The sequence below is a fragment of the Rutilus rutilus genome, assembly GCF_951802725.1.
Source record: "Rutilus rutilus genome assembly, chromosome: 8".
NCBI classification, from domain to species: domain Eukaryota; kingdom Metazoa; phylum Chordata; class Actinopteri; order Cypriniformes; family Leuciscidae; genus Rutilus; species Rutilus rutilus.
Genome location: NC_140222.1, coordinates 4,039,055 through 4,065,678, shown reverse-complemented (window position 1 = coordinate 4,065,678; position 26,624 = coordinate 4,039,055). Strand labels below are relative to the sequence as shown.

The 26,624-nt window shown below is 39.8% G+C and overlaps 2 protein-coding genes across 3 annotated transcripts; one reads left to right on the top strand and one right to left on the bottom strand.

Annotated features, from left to right (window-relative positions):
* Window positions 1–9,859: 9,859 nt before the first annotated feature.
* On the bottom strand, window positions 9,860–19,597 carry LOC311295731 (uncharacterized protein). 2 transcript variants are annotated; one of them, XM_084417235.1, is made up of 3 exons: window positions 19,482–19,597; window positions 18,437–18,683; window positions 9,860–12,328 (listed from the first exon to the last, which is right to left on the bottom strand). In XM_084417235.1, exons 2-3 carry the CDS (start codon window positions 18,483–18,485, stop codon window positions 11,457–11,459), a joined length of 921 nt encoding a protein of 306 aa, XP_084273361.1. In that variant the 5' UTR covers window positions 18,486–18,683; window positions 19,482–19,597; the 3' UTR covers window positions 9,860–11,456. The 2 variants fall into 2 exon arrangements, with proteins under 2 accessions (XP_084273361.1, XP_084273360.1); XM_084417234.1 differs by having other exon boundaries at window positions 18,178–18,683; window positions 19,482–19,531.
* LOC311295734 (uncharacterized protein) lies at window positions 9,910–10,880 on the top strand (the record flags this gene model as incomplete). The annotated part of the gene is made up of 2 exons (XM_084417239.1): window positions 9,910–10,163; window positions 10,259–10,880. The coding sequence occupies 2 exons, from the start codon at window positions 9,910–9,912 to the stop codon at window positions 10,731–10,733; spliced, it is 729 nt and encodes a 242-aa protein (XP_084273365.1). The 3' UTR covers window positions 10,734–10,880.
* Window positions 19,598–26,624: the final 7,027 nt, after the last annotated feature.

Below are 26,624 nucleotides of genomic sequence, written 5' to 3'. Positions count from 1 at the left end.
CTGTTCTTGGGTGTAATAAGGAACACAGCAGTCATTTTGATGTTTTGATGGAATATTCCCAAAGCATTGATGCGGGGATTGCCCACGATCAACGTCCATGCTTTCATGTTTGCATGAGTCATTTCACACCAGACGGCTTTACAAATGAGGGTCAGTAAAGCTGGTTCTGCTAAGAAGCTGCTCCTGAAAAAAGGATTGGTAGTAACTATTCGTGTTCCTGCTGCACCTCCAGAAGAACTGAAGTGAGTGTAACGTTTTATTAAAGGGTTAGTTCACCCAAAAATAAAAATTCTGTCAGTAATTACTCACCCTCATGTTGTTCCAACCGCGTAAGACCTTCGTTCATCTTCGGAACACAAATTAAGATATTTTTGATGAAATCTGAGAGCTGATCACTCCTCCATAGGCTGCTAGGTGTCCCAAACTTAAAGAGATCGTTATAGTCCAAGTGACTACAGTGGCTCAATCTTAAGTATATCAAGCGATGAGAATACTTTTTGTGCGCAAAAACAAACAAAAATAAAGACTTTATTCCACTATTCATTTCCTTCTCTCTGGGCCTCGAGTTAGTTTACGTAGTGTTTTTGCGTAGCGCGTCTGTGTTGCACGTCACCACGTAGGCTCACTATTGGCCGACACTGGTCATGTGTGTGATGCGTGATGACATGTAACACAGACGCGCAGCGCAAAAACACTACGAGGTGTGTCATTTAAAGACACATGCACTTAAACGGTGTGCTGAAAACAGAGCTGTTTTTGACCAGGTAAAATGAGTGTTTTCTTACAATACTAATTGGAATTTTTAAATAAAGTATATACAAACTTTTAATTTAGACCCTAAAGAATCATATTAGCTTGTACAAAAATGGCATTATATGACCCCTTTAACTGAAGCGCTAGAACGGGGGTACCCAATCCTGCTCCTGCCCGATCGACTGTCCTGCACAGTTCATCTCCAACCCTAATCAAACACACCTGCCTTTAATTTTCAAGTTATCCTGAAGACCTTAATTGGTTGCTTCAGGTGTGTTTGATTAGGGCTGGAGATGAACTGTGCAGGACAGTCGATCGGCAGGAGCAGGATTGGGCACCCCTGCACTAGAACATGCGCTCAGCAGCTTCTGTGAACATAAAGCCTGTCTACTTTAATTTGATTGGTCATCTCAATATTCTGATGTTGATGAGCGGCGACAGACCGCAGAGCTCAGACGAGAAGATCTTGGAGCTGTGCAATATCCTTGCAGCACTAAAGTAGAGTTAATACTATTTTAGGGAATTATTTCACAACCTTTATTATATACACCTCGGAAATATACTGAAGTCTAGACCTTGGTGACTTCATAACTGGCTACAGCCGTGGTTGAGGCTGGTTAAAACAAGCTAATAGGAAAGAGAGGTGGCATCGCACTTGAAAGTGCTGGAACTGAAGATAAGCTACTTAATGTGAGTTTTTGTATGACTGTGTAGAGAAGATGATTGAGTGAAGCTCTTCCCACATGCAGTGCAGTGATACGGTTTCTCTCCAGTGTGGATCCTCTCGTGTGTTTTCAGGGTTCCTGAATGATTGAATGTCTTGTCGCAGTGTGAACACTTGTAAGGTTTCTCTCCAGTGTGGATCCTCTGGTGCCGTTTCAAATCTTCAGCTGTAGTAAAAGTCTTCTCACACTCAAAGCACATATGATTTCTTACACCAGTGTGTATTTTCTGATGTACTTGTAAATACTGCAGACGTGAAAAACTCTTTCCACACAAAGAACATGAATGTGGTTTCTCCTGTGAATGAACTGTCATGTGGCTCTTCAGGTCTGAAGCCCTCAAAAATGTTTTGCCACATTGATCACATTCATGCAGTTTCTCTCCAGTGTGGATGTTCATGTGTGTCTTAAGGCTTCCTTCTTGTCTGAAACTCTTCCCACACTGATCACATGTGAATGGTTTCTCTCCGGTGTGGATCCTCATGTGAACCTTGAGATTTGGTTTGTGTGTGAAACTCTTTCCACACTGACGGCAAGTGAAACATTTCTTGTCTCTTCTTTTCAGTAAAGAAATACTTTTAGTCTGTGAGCGAGTTTTAGCTCCAGTTTTGACATGATGATGTTCCTCCTCCTCTTCACTCTCCTCATTCTCCAGCATCACGTCTGAAATGATAGTTAAAAGTATTATGTTTCTGTAGCAAGAACTATTACATATATTTCTGTATATGTACTATACAGGCTTTCCTGTAGCTCAAACAGTAGAGTGTTGGCGCTAGCAATGCCAAGGTCATGGGTTCAATTCCCAGGGAAAGCAAGAACTGACTAAAACTGACTGATAAAAGCGACTGCCAAATGCATAAATGTAAATATATTAGATCAACTGCACAATTATCTAACATAATATTAACATTTTAAAACTATACAACAGTAATACAGTTCTGACAGTCTCTCAGATAAATATTACATTTATTTTAATAAAAATGTTGTAATATGAACAAGTACATTTTTGGCAAACAAATGGGAACCAGGAAGTGACATCATTTTAACTCTTTCTAGAGTATGATGGGAAAATAATCTCAATCATTTGTTGTGTTGACTACATTCATCAACCCTGTTACCAAAGTTACAAGATAAGTAACTTTTTATTATGAAATACAACTAGACTAACTTTGGCTTTGACATTCTAGGGAATTTGAAAGTTTAAACTCTAGCCATAGCCATTTGTGCGCAGGCTATAAGGAGGTTGCCGAGCTGGCAAATGGCCATAGCAGATGTTTAAGCCCAATATGATATAGGCTCATTAATTCTTTTTCTACTTATAACAGCATTTAATAAAATGGGTCCATCATGACAAGGTTCCCTCAATGCTCACAGCAGACCTTTTTTTTTGGTCAAATATTCAGAAAAGAGTATACAAAATGCAAAACATTTTGGATGGACCCCTCCTTGAACTGCCACCTTACCGTGGTGGAGGGGTTTGAGTACCCAAACGACCCTAGGAGCTATGTTGTCTGGGGCTATATGCCCCTGGTAGGGTCTCCCAAGGCAAATAGGTCCTAGGTGACGGGTCAGTCTAAGAGCGGTTCAAAAACCCACCCTGGAGCCAGGCCCGGGTTTGGGGTCCGGCCGGGCTCAGCCCGAAGGAGAGACGTGGGGCTGCCCTCCCGTGGACCCACCACCTGCAGGCGGGACCGTCAGGGACCGGTGCTAAGTGGATCGGACGGCAGTCGAAGGCGGGGGCCTTGACAACCCGATCCCTGGACACGAAATCTAGCTCTAGGGACGTGGAACGTCACCTCTCTGGCGGGGAAGGAGCCTGAGACTGTGCGTGAGGTTCAGAGATTCTGACTAGAGATAGTTGGGATCACCTCCACGCACGGCTTGGGCTCTGGAACCACACTCCTTGAGAGAGGATGGACTCTTCACCACTCTGGAGTTGCCCATGGTGAGAGGCGGCGGGCTGGTGTGGGTTTGCTTATAGCCCCCCAGCTCAGCCGCCATGTGTTGGAGTTCACCCCGGTGAATGAGAGGGTGTGCGCCTATGGGCCAAACGGCAGTGTAGAGTACCCGGCCTTCTTGGGGACTCTGGGATGGGTGCTGGAAAGTGCTCCGACTGGGGACTCCATGGGCACCAGGACACCCTAGGCCGGAGGTCGATGACTGACTTTGTGGTTGTTTCATCTGACCTCCGGCCGTATGTCTTGGACACTCGGGTGAAGAGAGGGGCGGAGCTGTCAACTGATCATGGCGGGGGAGGAAGCTGGACAGACTCGGCAGACCCAAACGTCTGTGAGGGTCTGTTGGGAACGTTTGGCCGAATCCCCTGTCAGAGAGATCTTCAACTTCCACCTCCGGCAGAGCTTCAACCAGATCCCGAGGGAGTCTGGAGATATTGAGTCCGAGTGGACCATGTTCTCCACCTCCATTGTCAATGCCCCGGTGGTGGACACCGGAAGTAAGGGATGCCGTAAAGCTGAAGAAGGAGTCCTATCGGGCCTGGCTGGCTTGTGGGACTCCTGAGGCAGCTGACGGGTACCGGCAGGCCAAGCGGACTGCAGCCCGGGTGGTTGTGGAGGCAAAATATCTGACTTGGGAGGAGTTCGGTGAGGCCATGGAGAAGGACTACCGGTCGGCCTCAAAGAGATTCTGGCAAACCGTCCGGCGCCTCAGGAGGGGGAAGCAGTGCCCTACCAATGAAAGACGGAGATTTAGAATCGCTCCCCCGAGAAAATTTTGATTTCTCTGATTTACATGTGCATTTCCAGACATATGAAGGCTAAAATCTCCATCACTTTCTTTTTCTCTCAGTCTCTCTATGGTCTGTCTCTTCCCCTCCTAAAGCTGAGCTTTCTCTGGTATTCTTTTGTCAGTGAAGAAAGTAAACATAGGCTCAACTGATATTTATATACATCAGTTTTCCTGATTATTTTTGTCGGTTGTTTATCATTTCTATCCTAAAATAGCTGTCAAATATGAAATGTTTAGTTTAGCTATATTTGATCTCACACTTCATGACCGTTAACTGAAGCGCTAGAACATGCGCTCAGCAGCTTCTGTGAACATTAAGCCTGTCTACTTTAATTTGATTGGTCATCTCAATATTCTGATGTTGATGAGCGGCGACAGACCGCAGAGCTCAGACGAGAAGATCTTGGAGCTGTGCAATATCCTTGCAGCACTAAAGTAGAGTTAATACTATATTAGAGAATTATTTCACAACCTTTATCATATACTGAAGTCTGGACCTCGGTGACTTCATAACTGGCTACAGCCGTGGTTGAGGCTGGTTTAGACAAACTAATAGGAAAGAGAGGTGGCATCACACTTGAAATTGCTGGAACTGAAGATAAGCTACTGTTGTAAACTCAGAATCGAAGACCAGGAGACTTGGTTGTTTCTTCAGCAGGATTCTTTATTGAGAATGCGAGCTGTCGGTAGCTGCAGTCACCAAAGTCTGTCTGAGTTCTATACAGTATAGTTTTTATACATTTACAAGGAGGTGGGACTTTTGGAGGTGGAGACAAGTCAAACAAAGCAGAGGGATGATTCTTGATTCAATCAAGAATAAGCATAACACTATCATTCAAATGATCCAATCAGCCTGATAGCATCACCCATACCTTCACATGATAATAGTTTACCTTGGAGTCATGTCACTGTTCAGGAGGTGTACACAGATACAACGGTTAATGTCCGATGACTGGGTTGCTTGACTTAATCTTCTTTGAACTGTCAACTCACATGACCATAAATTAAACATATTCCCACACTCAGGGTTGCCAACTCTCACGCATCTCGCGTGACAGTCACGCATTCAGCCTCAATCTCACGCTCTCACGCTCAACAAAGAAATCTCACGCTAAAATAGACATTCTTTTGTGCTGTATTTTTTTTTTCACTCATGTGCACTAATTTCCAATTACTATAAACAAGTTAAGGCTCGTAACTACTGATTGGACCACTGCTGTGTCTAATGCCTTTCCCTGATTGTTGATTCGCTGGAAACACTTGTCGTCGTTACGTCAGTGACGTCCGTCTGCTGGAATCTTCCATTGCACTTCACCTTAAACGCCAAGAAAAACGTGGTCTGTTTGTGACATGTAATCAGAATGGTGGTTATCTAGGTAAGAAACATATAATTTATCAAAACGATATACTTGTTCAACTGTATGTCATTACTAAACTTTGTCTGATAGAAAGTCACATTATACTAAAACTCTTAGCGAAGCAAAGAAACGTCGGTACCGTTAAAGTTTAGGTGTAACGTTAATGAAAGTCATAGATATAACACAAAACGGGGTTAACGATGGATTATAACACTCCTTGTTAGATCATGATGAGTTTGCTGACATATTTTCGAAAGAGGACGCCGGACAAACGTAGAGAGGAGGTTGGGGAGACTGAGACAACAGAATCTCACCAGCAGGTAAGCTAATTGGTTTCAAAGATGATTATTTGTTACACCTGACCTAGATGATAAACATGTGTAAGCATTAAGCGAGGAAGGTAGTAGCCTATCTTTTCTGGTAGGCTAAAAATGGGGGTTGGGGACCAGGGGTGTGTGTATAAAAAATAAATGTATGGTATATGAGGTATCTGACTCTAGTGGGGATGGGGGGTAGGTGTGAGACAAGGCTTCAGCATTTGTGTAGCGGCTATTCTGCAGAGTAGTGTGTGTATAATTGGCTACTGTATCATGAATAATTGTGACCCTGGACCACAAAACCAGTCTTATGTGTAATTTTTTTAAAATTGAGATTTATACATCATCCGAAAGCTGAATAAATAAGCTTTCCACTGATGTATGGTTTGTTAGGATAGGACAATATTTGGACTATTTGCAACTATTTGAAAATCTGGAATCTGAGGGTGCAGAAAAATCGAAATATTGAGAAAATCGCCTTTAAACTTGTCCATTTCTATTGGCAATAGTGCTGCATTCACTCACAAAAATAATTTTTTTATATATTTAACTTGGGAAATTTACAAAATATCTTAATGGAACATGATCTTTACTTAATATCCTAATGATTTTTGGCATAAAAGAAAAATCTATAATTTTGACCCATACAATGTTTTGTTGGCTATTGCCACAAATATACCCGTGCAACATAAGACTGGTTTTGTGATCCAGGGTCACAATTGTGTAATTGGAAAGAAGGATGCTATGTGATTATGTAGATTTAACCCTGCCTTTTAGATTGAGGCAAGGGTGGTGGTGGAAGAGGGACATTGTCAGGATGACGAGGAGGATGTCAGTCGAAATTCAAGCAAGAAAAGGGCCAGAACAGGAGCTGCAAAGTACAGTACAAAATTCAGTAGTGCCTGGAGTACAGAGTGGCCTTTTATAAAACCTGGCACCACCCAGCACCATTTCTGGAGTGTGGTCATCAAGGCAGAGCGGATGTGCAGAGGCACATCACCAGTGACGGTCACATAAAAAAAACAGAAAAGTCTTGAAAGCTCCCAGAGAATACACAGTTTATTTTGTTCAAGAACTGATGAACTGAAACTTGAGACTCAGGTGATTAGTAAATTAAGATCCATGCAAGTGCTCACATAGGCTTCAGATGTTCAACTTCAGATGTTAAATTACATATTTTTATGTATTATATATATTTAATGTACTAAAGATAACTATATTATGTTTCTCATTTTGCAGACTAGGAGGGCAGAGATCAAGGTTGCGGTGGCCATGGTCAACCATAATATTCCGTTAGCATTCGCTGATCATCTTAGTCCTCTTTTCAGGGAGTGTTTTCCAGATTCAAAAATTGCAAAGAAATATTCCTCAGCGAGAACCAAAACATCGGCCACCATTAATGGGGCAGTCAGTCCCTATCTTTTGTCTGAGCTTGTGAAATGCTTAAGGGAGAAGCCTTTCAGTCTCTCAACAGATGGGTCCAATGACACAGGTGACATTTAATTCTTTCTCTTGGGTACCTTTTGCAACTAACTTTGGCCTGACTTAACTATATTATTGTGAATTCAGGGAAGGAGAAAATGAATCCCATTACTATAAAGACCTTTGACAAGAATGGGGTGGTCCACCGATTCCTGGACATGGGGGTAACGGAAGGAGAGCATTGTGGCACTGCAGCAACCATTTTTGCCAAGATCGACTCAGTGTTGAAGAAGCACTCAATACCGTGGACTAATTGCATTTCCCTTTCTGTGGACAATGCCAGTGTGAATGTGGGAGACAGAAACTCCATAAAAACAAGGGTTTTGAAAGAAAACCCCTCCTTGTTCACATTGGGCTGCCCGTGCCACATAGTACACAATAATGCATCTGCTGCTGGTGCAGTGTACACTGAGGTAAATACTGAAATTAGTCCCAGACATGTATTACAAAAATGTACTCCAAAGGAAAATATTTATTTACATACAGCATTTGCATGCTTTCTGGGAACTGTGTTAATATCTGCCTTTAAAAAAATAGATCACAGGGTTTGATATTGAAGACATGGCTGTGGATGTGGGCTATTGGTTCAAGAGCAGCACCAAACGGAAGAATAAACTTGATGGTAACTCAGCCACCTCATTTATGATGTAATTTTAACTACATTTCAGTAATTGTTGCTAAAGAGGGGCCATTTGACCAAAACAGACCATTTCAATACCCAGCCTAAATGTAAGGGGTAATAGGACTGTAAAATTGTATTTGAGCTTATCGATAAATCTAAGTAGAATACATTTACATTTTACATTTACATTTAGTCATTTAGCAGACGCTTTTATCCAAAGCGACTTACAAATTAGGACTAAGATTAAGCGAGTCATCATGAAGAGGCAAAAAACAATAACAACGCAAGAAGTGCTCAGAATACGAGGTTCAGGCATTATTCAGAGTAGCATAAGCCCGATAAGTGAGGTTTAAAGGATTTTTTTTTTTTTTATGAAGGTAAGTGCTCACGAAAGAGATGGGTTTTCAGCTGTTTTTTGAATGTTGTCAGGGATTCTGCATTCCGGATGAGGGTGGGGAGAGTGTTCCACCAGCATGGAGCTGTGAATGAGAATGTTCTGGAAAGTGATTTTGTGGCTTTCTGTGATGGAACCACGAGACGTCGTTCGTTGATCGATCGTAGGTGTCTGGTAGGGATGTATGCTCGTAGGAGTGAGTGAAAGTAGGAGGGAGCTGAGCCTGTGATAGATCTGTAAGCAAGCGTCAATGCCTTGAACTTGATGCGAGCAGCGATAGGTAGCCAGTGCAGAGAGATGAACAGAGGAGTGACGTGGGCCCTCTTGGGCTCGTTGAAGACAATACATTTATTTACAGAATACATTTATTTTAAACATCAAAGAACAAGGTATAATACGTAATTCATCCTTTCTACAATCCCTTTAAATACATTGAACTGCTCATTTGCATTAATCAATGGTTTATCATTTCAGAGTTTTGTGTGTTCTGTGACACGACTTACATGGAGACGCTGCTTCATGTGAGCACACGGTGGCTGAGTCTGGAGCAGGTTGTGACCCGTATTCTACGCCTATATGCTGCACTCAGGAGTTATTTTGGAAGCTGCAGTAAGTATTGACCTAGTGTATGCTTAATAAACCTATTGGCAGAATATCACTTTCTATGGAACCCTATCCTGAGTAAAGTATAACATTACAAGATGTACAAGAAGGGATCAATGAAGTTCATTTTTCATTCAATAACTTAATTCAATGTTGCATTGATTCATTATACACAATGTGAAATATGTCAATATGTCAAATATGTCAGGTTTGAAAATTAGAATATTATGAAGCAATCATTATTGCTAATTAACTCAAATGAGCATAAATGCAAAAGTTTTCTGAGTCTTGACATTCTCTGATTAGACTTCAGAATTATTGAACTAGCCTAAATTAACTTTTCATCAATGTTCCAATTAATAATTACTTAGTTTCCTATTGATATTTTTGCTTTTGCCTGTGTATTTCTACTTCCAGATGAGAAACAAGCAAGGTGCGTCCGATTGCGTGTGCTGTTTGATGATCCAATGACTGAAATTCACCTGCTCTTTTATCAGTCCACACTGATCATCTTTACAAACTTCAACCTTCTCTTCCAACGTCAAGACCCCTCTGTCTACCTACTACATGACCAAGTATGTAACACTCAATGTTGCAAGTAGTTAATATTACAGATTATTACATGGGACTTGAATCTTTATTTCTGAGCCATCCCAGTGTTGCTTTGCTTAAAAGTAAGTAGAATAACATTTTTGTGTTTTTTGTTTACTAAAGATCAGGTTTTTCATAAAGAAACTGATGTCAAAATTCCTGAAGCCAGGAGCTTTCAGAACAGTTGATGTGGTCAGTGTGGACATCATGAATGAAGAGAACCAACTCCCAGGTCAGTATGAGGGCACAAAATACAGTTATCTTAATACTTTGTTGGCTGGTCTTAAGTTGCTCTTGGTGATCAATTGCGTATTCTGTGATGCCTGTAGATTCACAGCTTGGCATCGGCTTCACAACCGGAACCACCTTGAACAGACTCATTGAAGCTGGTCATGTCTCCCCTGAGGCTGTTAAGAAGTTCCACATGGCAGCAAGAAGTTTCTTCATGAGATCAGTGGAGTATGCCTTGGCCAAGTTGCCTCTGAATGACCAAGTGCTGCAGTATGCCAAGTTTGTGGACTTCAAGCAGAAAACGGATGTTGCTGTGGATTATGTGCAGTACTTTGTTCAAAGGTATCCATCCTACCATCATTATAGTGGAGAAAAGGTGGAATAAGTTTAGGAGTTGGTATACAAGTGATGGTTCATTCTGTTTCTTTAATGTTTAGGTTCAACCATCTCCTGCCATATGACGAGCTGAGGGAACAGGACCACTTAAATGATGAATTCCTGGAGTACCAGATGATGGAAGAAAAAGACATCCCTGATGCCATCTGGAGAGATGCTGTTGTCAGAGAGAGTGCACATGGAGAGTACCACCGGATGGATCGAATTTGGGCCTATCTCAGCACTGTGAAGAACCGCATAAGTGGAATCCTACAATTCCCAAGACTGGTAACAGTTGCACAGCTAGTGTTGGTTCTGCCACATTCTAACACTGATGCTGAACGTACCTTCTCTGTGGTTGGACTTAACAAGACAGACACACGGAATAAACTGTCTCTTGATGGCACACTTTCATCCATTATGTCTATCAAAATGAGTGACATTGAGCCCTGCTACAAATATGAGCCCCCTGCTCAGATTATAAAAGATGCTAAGTCTGCCACAACCCGTTACAACAGGCCAAACGTCAGTGATTAAGAGAAACCATGCGAAATTTTGACATGGTCTCATATTCAGTTTATTTGTTGTAAAGACAAATTGTAAAGTGACAAACACTTGTAAATACTTTTTGTTAGCACCTTATAAATAAATGAAGGTTTTCAAGAAACTTTCCCACTATTTTTTTCCCAGTAAAATTAGCCAAAGCAAAATTATGACAGACAGGAGGGTAATGGACCATTCTAAGGGCCCAATGTATAGTAATTTCTTGAATATGCACCATGCATCAACCTCAGGTCAGTGTTTTATGCAAACAAAAAAACAAAACCATGTATTAACCTCAGTTTACTAACACAACCTATTGAATCAGATCATGAGTTGACGATAAAGTAGAATAGATGCAATGCCATGTATAGTCCTCACCCATGCATTAACCTCATAGAATATGACCTTAGTTAATCAACCATACTTTATTCAGGGGAGCTTGATGAACTTTCACCTCTCTTTCAGCAATGCCCTGATCATAACAATCACATAATAAATCAAATAGTCAAAGTAACAGTGAACAAAAAGAAACTTATCAAAACAAAAACATCAAACATTGGGAAATTAATGTAGTCGGTGTAGGTTAAGATGGTGAGAGGTTTGTGGTGGTGTCAGTAGTGACCGCCGGCCAAAATTTCCATTATGGCCGCTGCATGCGCATATTTGGGCGGAGAAATCTCACTCCAGCCAAATCACCAAAGTTGGCAACCCTGCACACTACTTAATGTGAGTTTCTGTATGTCTGTGTAGATTAGATGATTGAGTGAAACTCTTCCCACATGCAGTGCAGTGATACGGTTTCTCTCCAGTGTGGATGATCATGTGAGACTTAAGGTGTCCTTGTTGTGTAAAACTCTTCCCACACTGATCACATGTGAACGGTTTCTCTCCAGTGTGGATCCTCTCGTGTTTTTTCCGGGATCCTAAGTCACTGAATCTCTTGTCGCAGTGTGAACACTTGTAAGGTTTCTCTCCAGTGTGAATTCTCTGGTGCCGTTTCAACTCTACAGCTGTGATAAAAGTCTTCTCACACTCAAAGCACATATGATTTCTTACACCAGTGTGTATTTTTTTATGTTCTTTTAAACTCTGCAGATGTGAAAAACTCTTTCCACACAAAGAACATGAATGTGGTTTCTCCTGTGAATGAACTGTCATGTGGCTCTTCAGGTCTGAAGTCCTCAAAAATGTTTTGCCACATTGATCACATTCGTGCAGTTTCTCTCCAGTGTGGATGATCATGTGAGTCTTAAGGTTTCCTTGTTGTGTAAAACTCTTCCCACACTGATCACATGTGAACGGTTTCTCTCCAGTGTGGATCCTCATGTGTTCCTGAAGGTGTCCTTGTTGTCTAAAACTATTTCCACACTGATCACATGAGAACGGTTTCTCTCCAGTGTGGATCCTCATGTGAACCTTGAGACTCTGTTTGCATGTGAAACTCTTTCCACACGGATGGCAAGTGAAACATTTCTTGTCTCTTCTTTTCAGTAAAGAAATACTTTCAGTCTGTGAGCGAGTTTTAGCTCCAGTTTTGACATGATGATGTTCCTCCTCCTCTTCACTCTCCTCATTCTCCAGCATCACGTCTGAAATGATAGTTAAAAGCATCATGTTTCTGTAGCAAGGACTATTACATATATTTAGATCAACTGCACAATTATCTTAAAACTATACAACAGTAATACAGTTCTGACAGTCTCTCAGAGAAATATTACATTTATTTTAATAAAAACGTTATGAACAATATATATATATATATATATATATATATATATATATATATATATATATATATATTAGGGCTGGGCGATATATCGCATGACATTGTTTTGCGCATCTCGTCAGTGAAGCCAGTTCCTTGACAAGCTGAGCCATATCGCATTCGATACGTCCGTGATAATTAATGCGATATGGCTCAGCTTGTCAGTTAACTACGGCTCTGTGTTGTAAAAGCAGGTGATGGCGATTTACTACTAATCAAGGAACCGGCTTTACTGACGAGATGCGCAAAACAATGTCATGCGATATATCGCCCAGCCCTAATATATATATATATATATATATATATATGGTGGTTGCCGAGCTGGCGAATGGCCATAGCAGATGTTTAAGCCCTATATGATGTACAGCATTTAATAAAACGGGTCCATCAAAGACAAATGTTAAAGACATTTAAAGAGGATTTTAGGCAAAATAGCTGAAAAATCATATAAACAGTAATAAAATATGTAATACAAAATATGATTTAATGGATTATCACTTTCAACCAATAGGTGGCGCAGTTACAAAACTGATGTGATGTGGTCAGAGTGAAGTGACAATGACACATACAAAGTTTGGTGTCAATATGTCAAGGCATTGCAGAGATAAAGCCTGAATAGTCTTTTTGGCATCATGCCTCAAATTTGCTGCTACGCTATATGAAAACGGTTTCGTCTATCGACACGAAATCCATAATCTTTAGTCGGCACGGTATGGAGATGATACGATTCGATTTTGGTGAAAATCGGACAAACGGTCTAGGAGGAGTTCGAAAAAGTAGGTTTAGAATGAAAATCAAGCGGACAGGAAGTTCGGCCAAATAAAGTAACCTTGGTATCTATGTTCTCGGCGTGACCCAAAGAATCTATTAAGACCAGTGGCATTTCAATAGCCAGATTTATTCAAAAGTTATTAATCTTTTTGGAAATTGTTATAACTTTTGACCACTAGGTGGCGCTGTCTCGAAATATTTTGAGTACTTTTAGGGGATGGTGCTGATGGCACATTCTGAGTTTCATAATATTACACCAATGCATTTGTTTAGTATAGCATTTTATTTCACAAAACTGTATTGAAGTCAATGGGAATTTCATGTTTTGTTCTATTATAGCGCCACCAAGAGGCTCAGTCCCACCATTTTTTTATGTGTCCTCAGAGATAGCCCATACATGTGTGTCAATTTTGGTGAAAATATCTCAATTCGCTTCGGAGTTATAGACACTTAAATGAAAAAACACATAAAAAAATGACCGACACATGACTTTGATCGGATTTTACTACCCCTTACTATCAATATTTAAGCATTTGGGTATTGGTGTATAGCTATCGACCTGTGTTTCCAAACTTCTGACGGTGGTTTCGTCTCAGTCGGACTAGCGGTTTCGAAGATATCGGCAGATGTTTTTTAAGCGATAAATCACAACTCTACACAAACCATAAAGCGAAACCTAGCATGTTTGGTATCGTTGGACTCAGCAAGGATTCAGGAGTCTAATGTGATGAGTCTCGTGAATATAAGTTGATCACACCCAAAGTTATAAGCATTTGGGAAGAAAAAAATCACCACTAGGTGGCGCTGTTTCGAAACTTCTCAGGCTCCTTTAGGGCATCGTGCTGATGACCCATACCAAGTTTCGTAACAATCCGTTCATACGTTCTTGAAATACAGCATTTTGGTACAAAAGTCAAAATGGCTGACAGCCAAAATGGCTGATATGGTAAAATTGAATATCAGTCGACTCGGCATGTTGCCCTGAATCTAACAAGACCAATTTGATTACTTTTTGACAATTTGTTCAGAAATGATAAGCAAAATTAGGCATTTTTCATATCTCCGGACCAGTAGGTGGCGCTGCGCCGAAACGCAGCATGTAGCCTCAAGTCATGCTTGTGAGTACATGTACCAAGTTTGGTCTGAATACGATAAACCGCTGCGGAGATACAGCCTTACGATTGTTTTCGCAAGCGCTACGTAAAATTTGTTCTTGGGTTTATCGAAAATGCTTTGACGAATCAATTTGAATTCCGTAACTTTTTGTCACGACTGCCTGAAGATGATCTGGCTCAATTTTGGTGAAAATCGGAGCATCGGCCTAGGAGGAGTTAGAAAAAGTACGTTTTTCAGATAATTCAAAATGCCGGACAAATTTACATAACGGAAGATGATGTGCTAGGGTCCAATCGAATCACCATGAGCTCAGGAATCAGAGGAAAAAAATTATTTTGTTGATAAGCCTTACGATTCAAAAGTGATTAGCATAAACATTAGTGCTGTAGCGGTGCGTCGATGTCGACGTCATATTTTTTGCGTCGACGCTTCTTTCTTTCTTTCTTTATTTTTGCACCATTCCCGGAGGTACAGCTCGCCACACACACCGCCCGCCGTGTTATTCTGCCATGTTTTCTCCCTTTCTTTCCAAACCGCGACAAACGCCAGTCTCCTTTCTCTGCAGAATGCCATAAATCCGCTCAACCAATCACAGCGCCCCATTCCACGCATTGTAAACAGTAACGGTGGCGCTCTGACACCCGACATCCTAGTTTTCCTTATCTACTTTGCACTTTTTGATCAACAAACAAACAAAAAAATTAATACATTTGACGGCATTGATGAACCTGTGGTGGATTCTGCCGTAGGGAAGAAACGTAAGCCATCGAAATCTAATAATTTACGTGAGGAGATTAAGAAGATGAGGCACGCGGGAGGAAGAGAAATGCCGACTGTTGCTTGTTCTCACACGACAGCGTCAAACTTATGTCGAATGCTGACACGTTAACCCCAGGGGATCTTTTAAAAATCGTTCAATTCTTGTACTCAAAGTCAACGAAAACCGAGCAGGACCTAAAGCCATTTTACAGCTGATCGCCGTCAAAAAAGAAGGTCGCCGTCATTCAGAAGGTATTTCTTAGCGATGGCTGATTGAATGTAGCCTATGTTTAGTCCAGAGTTCAGAGGCTGTCATATGTGGATCAACTTACTTTGTTGTGTATTTTCAACAGTTTCAATGTGAAAAATAACTTTTATATTGATTCAATGGATTAATTGCATAAAAAAAAAGGATTTATCACATTTATACTATATTATTCAGAAGTAAACATTGTAGCTGACAGTGTGTTTATGTCAGAATGTTTATTTTTAAACCACAACCTTCTAAGTGCTTCTTTTACCGATATATTTAACATATCTTTTGCATTTCTCATCCAAACAACGTCAAACTTGGCACTGCACTTACTCGTGCCCAGACAGCTGTCGAGTTTGAAATCCATCGGAGTAGCAGTAACGGTTCGACAGAGATGTGCGAATTACAGACAGGATAAATAATTCCAATTAGTCGTTAGATTAGTCGACTAATCGATAAAATAATCGCCCGACTAATCGTTTAATTAATAATCGTTTACCCCAGCCCTAATAAACATGTGTGCAGCTTTGGACAGTTGGTGCTTGGCCCCTAATTTCTGGGAATGACAGCACAGCACCGTGTCACCTGGAGCACTATATGCGTTCATCCATCATTATGAATTTGCAGGGCAAATCTAAGATATATAAAGTGTCAAAAAGATTACTCTTCAACAGTTCAAGTTTGTATTCGACTCTACAATCTGGCTTTGGAATTTTAGAACACCAAATCTCAGAATGATTTTACATTTTATGATTTTATCAACGTTTCAGATGTGTTGCTTTGTCCGATTATTCCAATTATGAATTAATTATTCAGTCACACTTTCTAAATGCACATCTTACATTCCTAAAAAATCACTAGGATTTTCTTCGGTAAATATGTTGACATTAGAATTTATGTCGTATAATAGGATAAATGATCAATCCCAGGTGAGTGCACAAGTTTTATTTTGGTTTTTCAGAGAACTATTAAAGATGCGTATTATGCGACCTCATTATCTTGCAACTTACATAACCCCAACAGTCAAAATAAGCCAATTATGCGATGGATAAGTTTCAGAAAACCACTTCACAAATAACAGAAGTGCATCTAAGTTTATATAGCCTTTTATATTGTTGTGTTGGAAACACGAATAGCAGTCTAATCCAATAGATCATCTCCAAAACATGACATGTAGTGCACTTTGTAGAGACATTTCTTCCACTTCTTAATAGATTTTTTATACATTTAACATGAATATAGTAAGTTATTGATAACATTATATTTATCATTATACTTAATTGTCCTGAACATAGGTCATAACAAAAACATCTTTCAGTGTTTGAGGGTTCTGTCACTTCTATCTAGTTTATATCTTGGTTTGGTGACAGAGCTCTGACACTCCCGGTTTTTATTCTCCCTGTGTTTGCAGTCCTGTGCTGGTTCATCATCTATATATCCTTGTGTTCCTGTTTCCTGACATAGTGCTGTTGTATCTCGATGCCTGTCCTGTTTTCCCCAACGGGGAGTTTTTGTTTGTATTTTGTTTCATTTTTATTATTAAAGACCCTCCATTCCTGCACTTGAATCCTCGCTTCACTATTACTTCCGCCCAGGTGACCGGTGGATCCCCCAAATGAAGTGCCGGATCGGATTTGAGTTTGAGCTTCAGCAAGAACCAATGAGGTTCATTCTCATGTTACAGGATTAAACTAACCCTTTCAATACTTAAAGACTTAATCAAACTTAAACATTTTTATATTTTAATCTGGACTGCAACATGTTCTAGATATTGATTGTAAATGTTATGATTTTTTATTATTGTTCAGTAACACTTTACAATAATTCATTAGTTAACATAAGCTGACAATTAAATACTTCTAAAGCATTTAATAATCTTAGTTAATGTTAATTTCAACATTTATTAATACTAACATGAACTAACAATGATCAGTTGTATTTTTTTAAATAACTTTAATAAAGAATAGTAACTTCTGTAACAAATGTAGCTATTGATCATTAACTAATAAGATCTTATTGTAAAGTGATACCTATTGTTCTTTCTATTTCTTTTGTACTTTAATCTGTTTGAAACATCTGTTTACTTTATATTTTTTGTGTACTGCTTTATTATATTTATATGTTCAGGTTTTTTTTGTTATAAGAAAAAGTTATTAAACCTGTTATAGTATAAAAAAATATTTCAGTATCGAGAGAATGCTGTATATCGTGATAAAAGTTTCATTAATTGTCGCAACATGAAAATGTTACACCGTCACATGCCTACATACAACTTTATCAGAAATTATAAAACAGGGTTTGTTTAATTTACACCATTATGAAAATTGTTTGATTTTGGTATGTTTAATATTATTACTAATTACTTTTTTCTACTACAAACACTAAATCTGATGAAGTGCTTTATAACCTTAAAGCTATAGTAGGTAATCCTGTTCAGAAACACTTTTTTCTTATACTGGGTGAAATGGTCCTTCCATCCTGAGTGTGTTCAGAAAAAGGAATGAAAACAATCAGACCTCTGTAGCAGCTGCAGGACAGTAAAAACTCTGACCAATCACTGCTACTCGGTCCGAATGTAAAGAACCAATCAGATGCCTTCATGTCTCGTGCCCGAGCCCCCCTGCGTGCACTCATCACATGTCACCGTTCCCGGAAATATTCAGCTCACCAAACATGTAACGTTAGCCTGAAAGCTGCGAGTAACATTACTAACAATAGCCATGCTTTTTTTTTTTTTTGCAATTATTGTAATAATAATAATATAGTTTACTTACAGGTGAATGAGACATGAAGTAGTTTGGTTGATGCCCATAATGTGCTGAAATACTCGGCTTTCCTGTGACCTGCAGCTGACTCCGACTGTGGATGCGCGTTCATGTTTGTGGGGGCGTAGCTTTGGACGGAGTACTGACGGGAGGGGGTGGAGCTTAGAAGAGGCGCCGCTTTCAAATCTTGCTAGCTCTCCCAACATTACCTACTATAGCTTTAATGTTCTTCAGCCTCACTAATGAAGAATCAGGAATAAACACCAACCTCTTTGTTCTTCAGTGTGTTTCATTCTGCAGTGTTCTGGATCTCTCATGTTCTCACTGTCCTTCAATAAACTCTGTCTTTGCAGATTTCAGCTCTTCCTGATGGTTTGATGCTCGTCTTCACTTGTAGCTGATGGGAATATTCCAGCATTTATTGGTGAATTGCAGTGGGAGGAGCTTCACTGGTGGAGGAGGAGGAGGAGCTTCACTGCAGGAGGAGGAGATTCACTGAAGGAGGAGGAGCAGATCTGGCAAAAAAATTTTTTTAAAAGATTAGTTAATGAATTTATATATTTCAATACTAATTCAAGCATTGCTGTTGTGTGTATATTAGAGCTGCATGATTCTAGATAAATGGTTATAAAAAAAATTGATCTGCACTATTGGGATCAGTAAGAGTTTTTATTGCAGTGAAAGAATATTATTTTGTTCAATGATTCAATAAAAAATAATAATACTGAAAAAAGTTATTACAGTCTTCTGTTTTACATTGCAAAATGTAATTTATTTCTGTGATCAAAGCTGAATTTTCAGCATCATTACTCCAGTCTTCAGTGTCACATGATCCTTCAGAAATCATTAAGAAACCTTAATATCGCTTCCCTTCAAGAAAAAATACTGACTTTAAACTTTTGATCAATTCACACACACTTACAGACACACGCGCGCGCGCGCACACACACACACACACACACACACACACACACACACACACACACACACACGCGCGGCCCGAATGGTAGTGTGTAACATAATCTCACACATGCTTCCACACACGCACACATATACATACATACATTTATACGCAGGACGTGCATTCATTTAAGAATAATCCTTATTTAAGCTTTTCTCTTTTGTCATTCACATTCATTTGTTTCAGTAGTGATCATAAACCACACGAAACAAACCATATTCATTAATTCTTTATTGTTAGATTTGCATATGTTTACATTTACAACACATTTTATATACATTTTTACTGAAAAATTAGTTAGTTTGTATCTGTTAGTTACTTATATTTGTTTCTAGTTTAAGTTTAAGTTTACCGGTGATGGTCCGCTGCAGTCGCGTCCTGGCGTGACGAGGATTAGAGTCCGGGCAGGAACAGAGAACTGAAGCATTATTGGTTCCGCCCGGACACGCCGTTCGCTGCGAGTTGCCCGGGGGAAGAAGAAAAGTTGATGTCTTTATTAATTGATTCCTTTAGTTGTACATTTATGGTATTTAATCACATTTTGATTTCCCTTATCTTTATTTTTTATATATATATATATATATACATATATATATGGTTGATTCGATTTTGATTTACTTAAGGTTATATTGATTTTTTTCTGCTTGTTTGATTGTTATATTAAGCAGATTGCTTGTCTCTTTGTCTGTCAACTGTTTGTATTATTTTGTGAAGCGACCTTGGGTTCTTGAAAGGCGCTATACAAATAAACTATTATTATTAGGGGTTCAAGCATGAAATGCTGAAACCCTATTGTAATTGTAAGGATTCGTAAAACGCATCGTGCAGGCCAAACCGTAAGGCCTAGAGACTTGAAACCTGGCCAGATGGTAGGCCTCAATTTGGGGACAACCTATCAGAGTATGACCCCGAATGGCCCATAGGTGGCGCTACAGCAACCAAAAGTTCAAAATTGCTCATAACTCTTAGACCGTTGGTCCCAGGATCAAGTGTCTTATATCGTTGGAATCCTTGGCTCAAGGCGGACAAAATGGCTATTTCCGATTTGCTCGCCCTTCAGGCGCCAATTTCGAGTAAATTGCATTTTTTTGAAAAACTTAATTTTGCGAACTTCTCCTAGGTTTTTGGCCCGATCGGAACCAAACCACTGCAAGAATATTCTCTGGAGTCTGACAATCAATAATCATCCAAAAAATTCAAAATTTCAATTAACGGTCAATAAGGGCAACCAAAATATTTGATGGCACCAGGGCCACTTTTACTAAAACGGTTATAAATTTTGAACGGAAAGAGATTTTTTTGTTAAACTTGGGATACATCTTCCCGAGCTCAATCTGAGATCACTTGAAAAAAATCACAACAATTGGCCACTTGGTGGCACTATAAAACGGTTATAACTTGTGAACGGAAAGAGATATTTTCCCAAAACTTGGGACACATGTTCATGAGCTCATTCTGAGGTCACGTGAAAAAAATCATGACAATTGGCCACTTGGTGGCGCTATAACAGTGAAAAAAATCAGGAGGGGTTTTTTTCTTTTCTTTTTTTCTTTTTTTTCTCAAAAGTTATATCTGTTTGTATTCTGCTGGTTGCCGCCCCATCTACCCAATTTTCATTTACTGTACTTACATTCTCATCATTCTCACCTACCTACTGTTGTTTTGTGTGCTGTCTTTGTCAATTGCCTTTATTGTTGTTTGTTTATTGTAAAGCGTCCTTGAGCCCTGGAAAGGCACAATATATATATATAAAAAAAACGTATTATTATTATTATTATTATTATTATAAGCGCACCCAACTGTTAGTCTACTGAAAATTGGCACGCAGTGTCTTTGTCCAAGGTGCCATTATAGTCTATGAGAACATTGGTGTATCTAAAAAAACTCAGTATATGTCATTGGCACAATGCCTTGAAGGAGCCTTAGAAGTTTCAAGCCAGTGTTTTTTCACAGGAGTGACCTCCTAAGACTCCTAAGAATCCTTGCAGAGTCCAACAATACCAAACATGCACCTTTCGCCTTATAGTTTTTCTAAGTGTCATTTAGAGCTTTAAAAAATTGTGTTTATCTTTAAAGCCGTTAGTCCGAGACAACAACAAAAAAAAACAAAGGAAATTTGAAAACATAGGTAAATAGCTAAACAATAACGCCAAAATGTTAAAATTATGATAGGAACTGACAAAAAAATGAATTAAATCCAATCAATTTCACCCATGGATCATTTTGATGCTCTCACATGTTTGAAACGAACAATGATGGATTGTGATGAAATTTGTTTTGAATTGGGAGTGGCGAATCCCCGTCCATACTGTCATTGACCATTCGCAAAGACCCGCCCACTTTAGTTACTGTTGCTATGTCTGACAAGCGACGCCACTCTCACACCACACCAAGTTCTCACGCAGTGAAAAATACATTGCGGATCAGAGAGGAGACTGCGTGCTGACAGACAAGTACTTTTGATATGAAATAAATGGTGCTTTTCCACTACACAGTACCAGCTCGCCTCGGCTCGGCTCGGCTCGACTCGACTTTGTTTGGTTTTCCACTGTGTAAAAGTTGTACCTGTACCTGCTTCCAGGTACTTTTTTTCGTACCACCTCCGGCGAGGTTCTAAGCGAGCTGAGGCGATACTAAAATGTGACGTGAAAACACGGCAGACTGCTGATTGGTCAGAGAGAATCGTCACTATTCACTGCGTCATCATTGCACGCGCCAGACGGAGTATCCTGAATAAAAAACAGCAAAAACATCCCAAAACAGCATACACTCAATTTCCTCCATTGTCCTGTGTGTGTGGCAGCGGATGTATCTCGCGTAGAAGATTAAGTCCTGGTAGTTTCCTGCGGCATCGCTATGACGACCAGGTACTATTGTATCATCTACTATCTGCAATGGAAAACGGAGCGAAAAGCGAGCCGAGCCAAGTCGAGTTGAGCTGGTAATGGAAAAGCGCCAAAAGTCTCACCTTTCAAATGTAGTCATTTTTTAGAGACATTTAAACAATAAATACCGTTTTGTGACTCTTTAATGTGTCTGACAGATCGCTGTAGACTCGAGGCTCAGTTAAAGCTGCTCGTGAACTGATCATCTCTTCCTTCTAGTTAATTTATAGCATTAAAATAAACATGAATGAAGATAAAAGGAATGTTGTTTTAAAGTGCTAAGACGTCAGTACACTTTGTTTTTTTCAAATTTAAATCCTCCAATGTTAATCTACTAACTCTCCTGACTGCTTTGTGGGACAAAATGGCAGATTATGGTTAGTCAGATCGCCTGTCAATCAAACTCCCTGCGAAAGGTCAATTGAGAATGCCTGTGCGCACAATCCTGATCTAATCGACAACTTTGCAGTTGCACATAGGAAAGCCCAAAAAATCCCGCTATAGTGTAAGAGAGCATCTTTTTTATGTATTTGGACCTAGGCCTAACAATGTGTTATGGTGCGCTGTCACCAGTGTTTTTTTTTTTTGTTTGTTTTTTTGTGAGCGTAGGCTCCTCCTGATTTTGTTAGTCATCTCATCTCTTATAAGCTGTGTATGATCATATCCTGCCCTATTCATGGTAGCCTACTTGCAGACATTGCGTCATCAATGTCATCAATTGCGTCATCAAGGGGCCCGCCTTAATAATCCTACTTAAGGGGCTCGTTACGCCACTGAATACAATTGTCTAAACTCCTTATCAAAATTAAATATTTACAACAAATTTGACACACAAGCCCCTTTCACACAGCGCATTGAACCCGGGAAATTGCCGGCAAATTGCCGGAACGCATTCTGTGTGAACGCAAACACGACCCGGGTTTAATGCCGGGATCGATGCCGGGTTGGGGACCTAGTAACATTGCCGTGTTCAGTCCCGGGACGCGCGCTGTGTGAACAAAAGCCGTAATAATGCCGTGTCGTAGTGATGACGCTGAAGCGCGGGATCGTTCGCCAGCTGTGAAACGGTACGAAATGCGCAATTTTATGATCGAATCAGAGAAATAAATGCACAAGCGTGGTTTCGCAGCTCATAAGCAAACTGAAGACGCTGCTGAGACATTACAAGTCACATCGATGTCACGTGTCTTTCCGGGACATACACGGGTTGTGTGTGAACGCGCTCTCTGATTCCGGAAAATCACTGGCAGTGTGAATGAACCAAAATCAAATGAACCCGGGTCAAATCCCGGGTCACTTTATCCGTGTATTTTCCGGAATCTCTGTGTGAAAGGGGCTATATATAGGCACACTTTGAGTACTACTAATAAAAGTGGTGGAGATCAGGCAAGACTGTAAGAAGGCTCAGGCAAAAATGTGCTATAACTGTAAAAACGCTTTAAAACCATATATTTCCTATGGCAAACTGCCTGTATTGGCTGTAAATTGACTTTTTCATCTATGATGGCAGTTGTTAAATGCTTGCTAAATAAAACGTAATGTCTTTTGATGCTTGTGTGCTTAAAGGTCTTAAAGGCCTTAACTGCTTGAACCCCGATACATGCTGCTTGCAGCTTTAATTATTATTATTATTATTATTATTATTATTATTATTATTATATGCTGAATGTAAGGCTGAATTGTTTTCCCTCTTAATTTGTAATGGGTCCATCCTTTCCTTTATAAGCTGTTGCTTTGTTCATTTGAGGAGGTCAGTTTTAGTATATTTGGTTTTTGGCTAACTGTTTTTTTATCTCATTTTTTGTTTGTTTGTAAGAAATGTATGAGTTTATAAAGCTGATTTTTTTTTTTTTTTGGGTTCAAAAATAAAGACCCATTTTCCGTAAAAAACTTGTGTTCCTTGTTCCTGACTTCTTGGTCCCTCACACACATACACACACACACACACACACACACACAACCGACCCCTAAACCTTCCCATCACACAAAACTTTCTGTATTTAAAAAAAAAAAAAATAATTCTGTATGATTTATAAGCTTGTTTCCTCAGTTTAGGTCACAGTGACACGAGTCCCCATGAGTGTGTGTGCATTCAGGTTAAGTCCCCACCGGGATAGAAAACATGAACACACACACACACACACACACACACACCTGACTTTCATAGACCTATTTTCATACACACTGTAGAAGCTTCCAAAACCTCAAGTTTCACTGAACGAACACTGTGACTCATCACTGCCACAACATCGGGTGACGCTTCTTCCTGTGACTCAGCGGCTGCTCTGATTGGCTGAAGCTCTTCCCACATGCAGTGCAGTGATACGGTTTCTCTCCAGTGTGGATCCTCTCATGTGTGTTCAGATGTCCTGACCGACTGAATCTCTTGTCGCAGTGTGAACACTTGTAAGGTTTCTCTCCAGTGTGGATCCTCTGGTGTGTTTTCAAATGTGAGGTCGATATAAAGCCGTTTCCGCACTCAAAGCACACATGAGTTTATTATTTGATGCTCTTTAAAACCATCCAGTCTTGCAAACCTCTTCCCGCACAGAGAACAGAAGTACAGCTTCGGCTGCCGGTGTCTCTTCAGCATCGACGACGACAGAAACGCTTCATCACAGTGTTCGCAGCTCCACAGAGTGTGTGAAGATGCTCTATCAGATTGATGACGTGTGTGAAACTCTCTCACACTCGATGCAAGTGTGCGGTCTCATCATCTCAACTTCATCATCTTCTTTCGCTTCCATCAGGACTACAATGAACAAACAAATCAGCAAAAGTCCCAAAACTTGATATAGGAATCTTAAAGGGGTCATATAATGCCATTTTTGTACAAGCTAATATGATTCTTTAGGGTCTAAATTAAAAGTTTGTAATATACTTTAATTAAAAATTCTCATTAGTATTGTAAGAAAACACTCATTTTACCTGGTCAAAAACATCTCTGTTTTCAGCACGGCAAAACCAGCTTTATACTGACCCTCGTTTGTAAAGCAGTCTGGTGAAGTCCACACATGAAAGCATTGACGTTGATCGTGGGGAATATTCACTTCGAAAACAAACTCAGCCACTGCGTCTTCAGCGGTTCGGATTTAGGAGCATCAGAATGACTGTGTTCATTATTACACCCAAGAACACCACACTCGCTTAGACGCCATTCTGCTTATAGACAGTGCTCCAGCGTATCAACAACGACCGCGCCGGTCCGTGGGGACTATGATTGACAGCTCGCTCACGAGTGAGTGCACGAGTCTGTGTTGAAACGCTGCTGTCAATCAAAAATTGTGGGATGGGCGTCGATTTTGTGACGTCACAAAACTTGATTTGAACACAACGGCTTGATTTGAGAGAGGGTCAAACATACAAGGAGATAAAAAAAAAAAACACTGGATGGATTTTTATCATTTTATGATGGTTGTGTACAGACACTGCCAACACACATTTCAGTACAATCAACTTGTAAAAGTGCATGTACCATTATATGACCCCTTTAAAAAAACACCTCATATATTTGTTTGCTTGCGGGATGAAACGAATTGATAATTCGCCACTAGGTGTTAGGACATAAACAAACCAAGAGCACTTATAAAGAGCAAAATATCTGCATTTGTTTTGTTTTTGTAATTCAAAATCTGTGAGATATCTGAATGAAGACGAGCACAATCTGGTGATAGAATAGTTTAATCACTACAGTACTGAGATGCAGTGTTGAAACCATTTGACTTGATTTAAATAAAAATACATTTTCATTCGTAATCAGCAGCACAATATTACGGAAGCTTGTTTCTGCCACTCCATAAACAATAGAAAAGGTAGTAGCGACTTTTTATCTCACAATTCTCGCTTTTTTTCTTGCAATTGCGAGTTTAAGGGTTCGTTCACCCAAAAATGAAAACTCTCATGACTCTCCCTCATGTTGTTCAACCCCGTAAGACTTTCGTTCGTCTTCAGAACACAAATTAAGAAATTTCTGAATAAATCTGAGAGCTGTCTCACTCCTCCATAGGCTTCTCTGTTATTTGGTGAACAAATGAGTCCTATTGAAGAGATGAGTCCGAGCTTAGGACCCCATTAGTATGCCTGATCTAAATCTGTTCTTGCGATAACTTGTAGCTAACGTGAGCTGTCTAAATTGTTAATAAGAAAAATAGTAATATACACGAATAAACATTATTTTATGGTTCTTTTAATTAAAAAAAAGTGTATTTGTAACATATTGCGCTGATTATTACGATAAAAAATAATAACAATTATAATTGCATTACGAACTGCTGTGAATACGGTAAGGCAGTATCAGGGCAGTATAAGCTCTGCTAGCACGATCATCGGATAGCGTTAGCTGTATGCTATGCTACTATCTAAGCTAACTAAAAAACACACTAACAACGAGAAATGTTTTAGATAATTAGATTAGATTAAATCTAAGAATTAGATAATTGCATTAAAGTGAAATTGAACAGGTGTTCCTAATAATCCTTTAGGTGAGTGTAGTTCTACCTCAGCCTGACATGCACTTCTCCAAAAATAACGCCCGTTTCACACATACTCCGTTTGCAGTGCGTATGTGAAGCATATTTTTTTCCGTACCCATGTTAACAGAGCTTTCACAC

What these genes read in the sequence shown, in the direction of transcription:
- LOC311295731 (XM_084417234.1), bottom strand. Translation starts at nt 18,280, where the DNA reads ATGAACGCGCATCCACAGTCGGAGTCAGCTGCAGGTCACAGGAAAGCC. An exon ending in ACTTCATGTCTCATTCACCT is followed by an intron (nt 12,329 to 18,177) that starts GTAAGTAAACTA and finishes CTATCATTTCAG; the next exon opens with ACGTGATGCTGGAGAATGAG.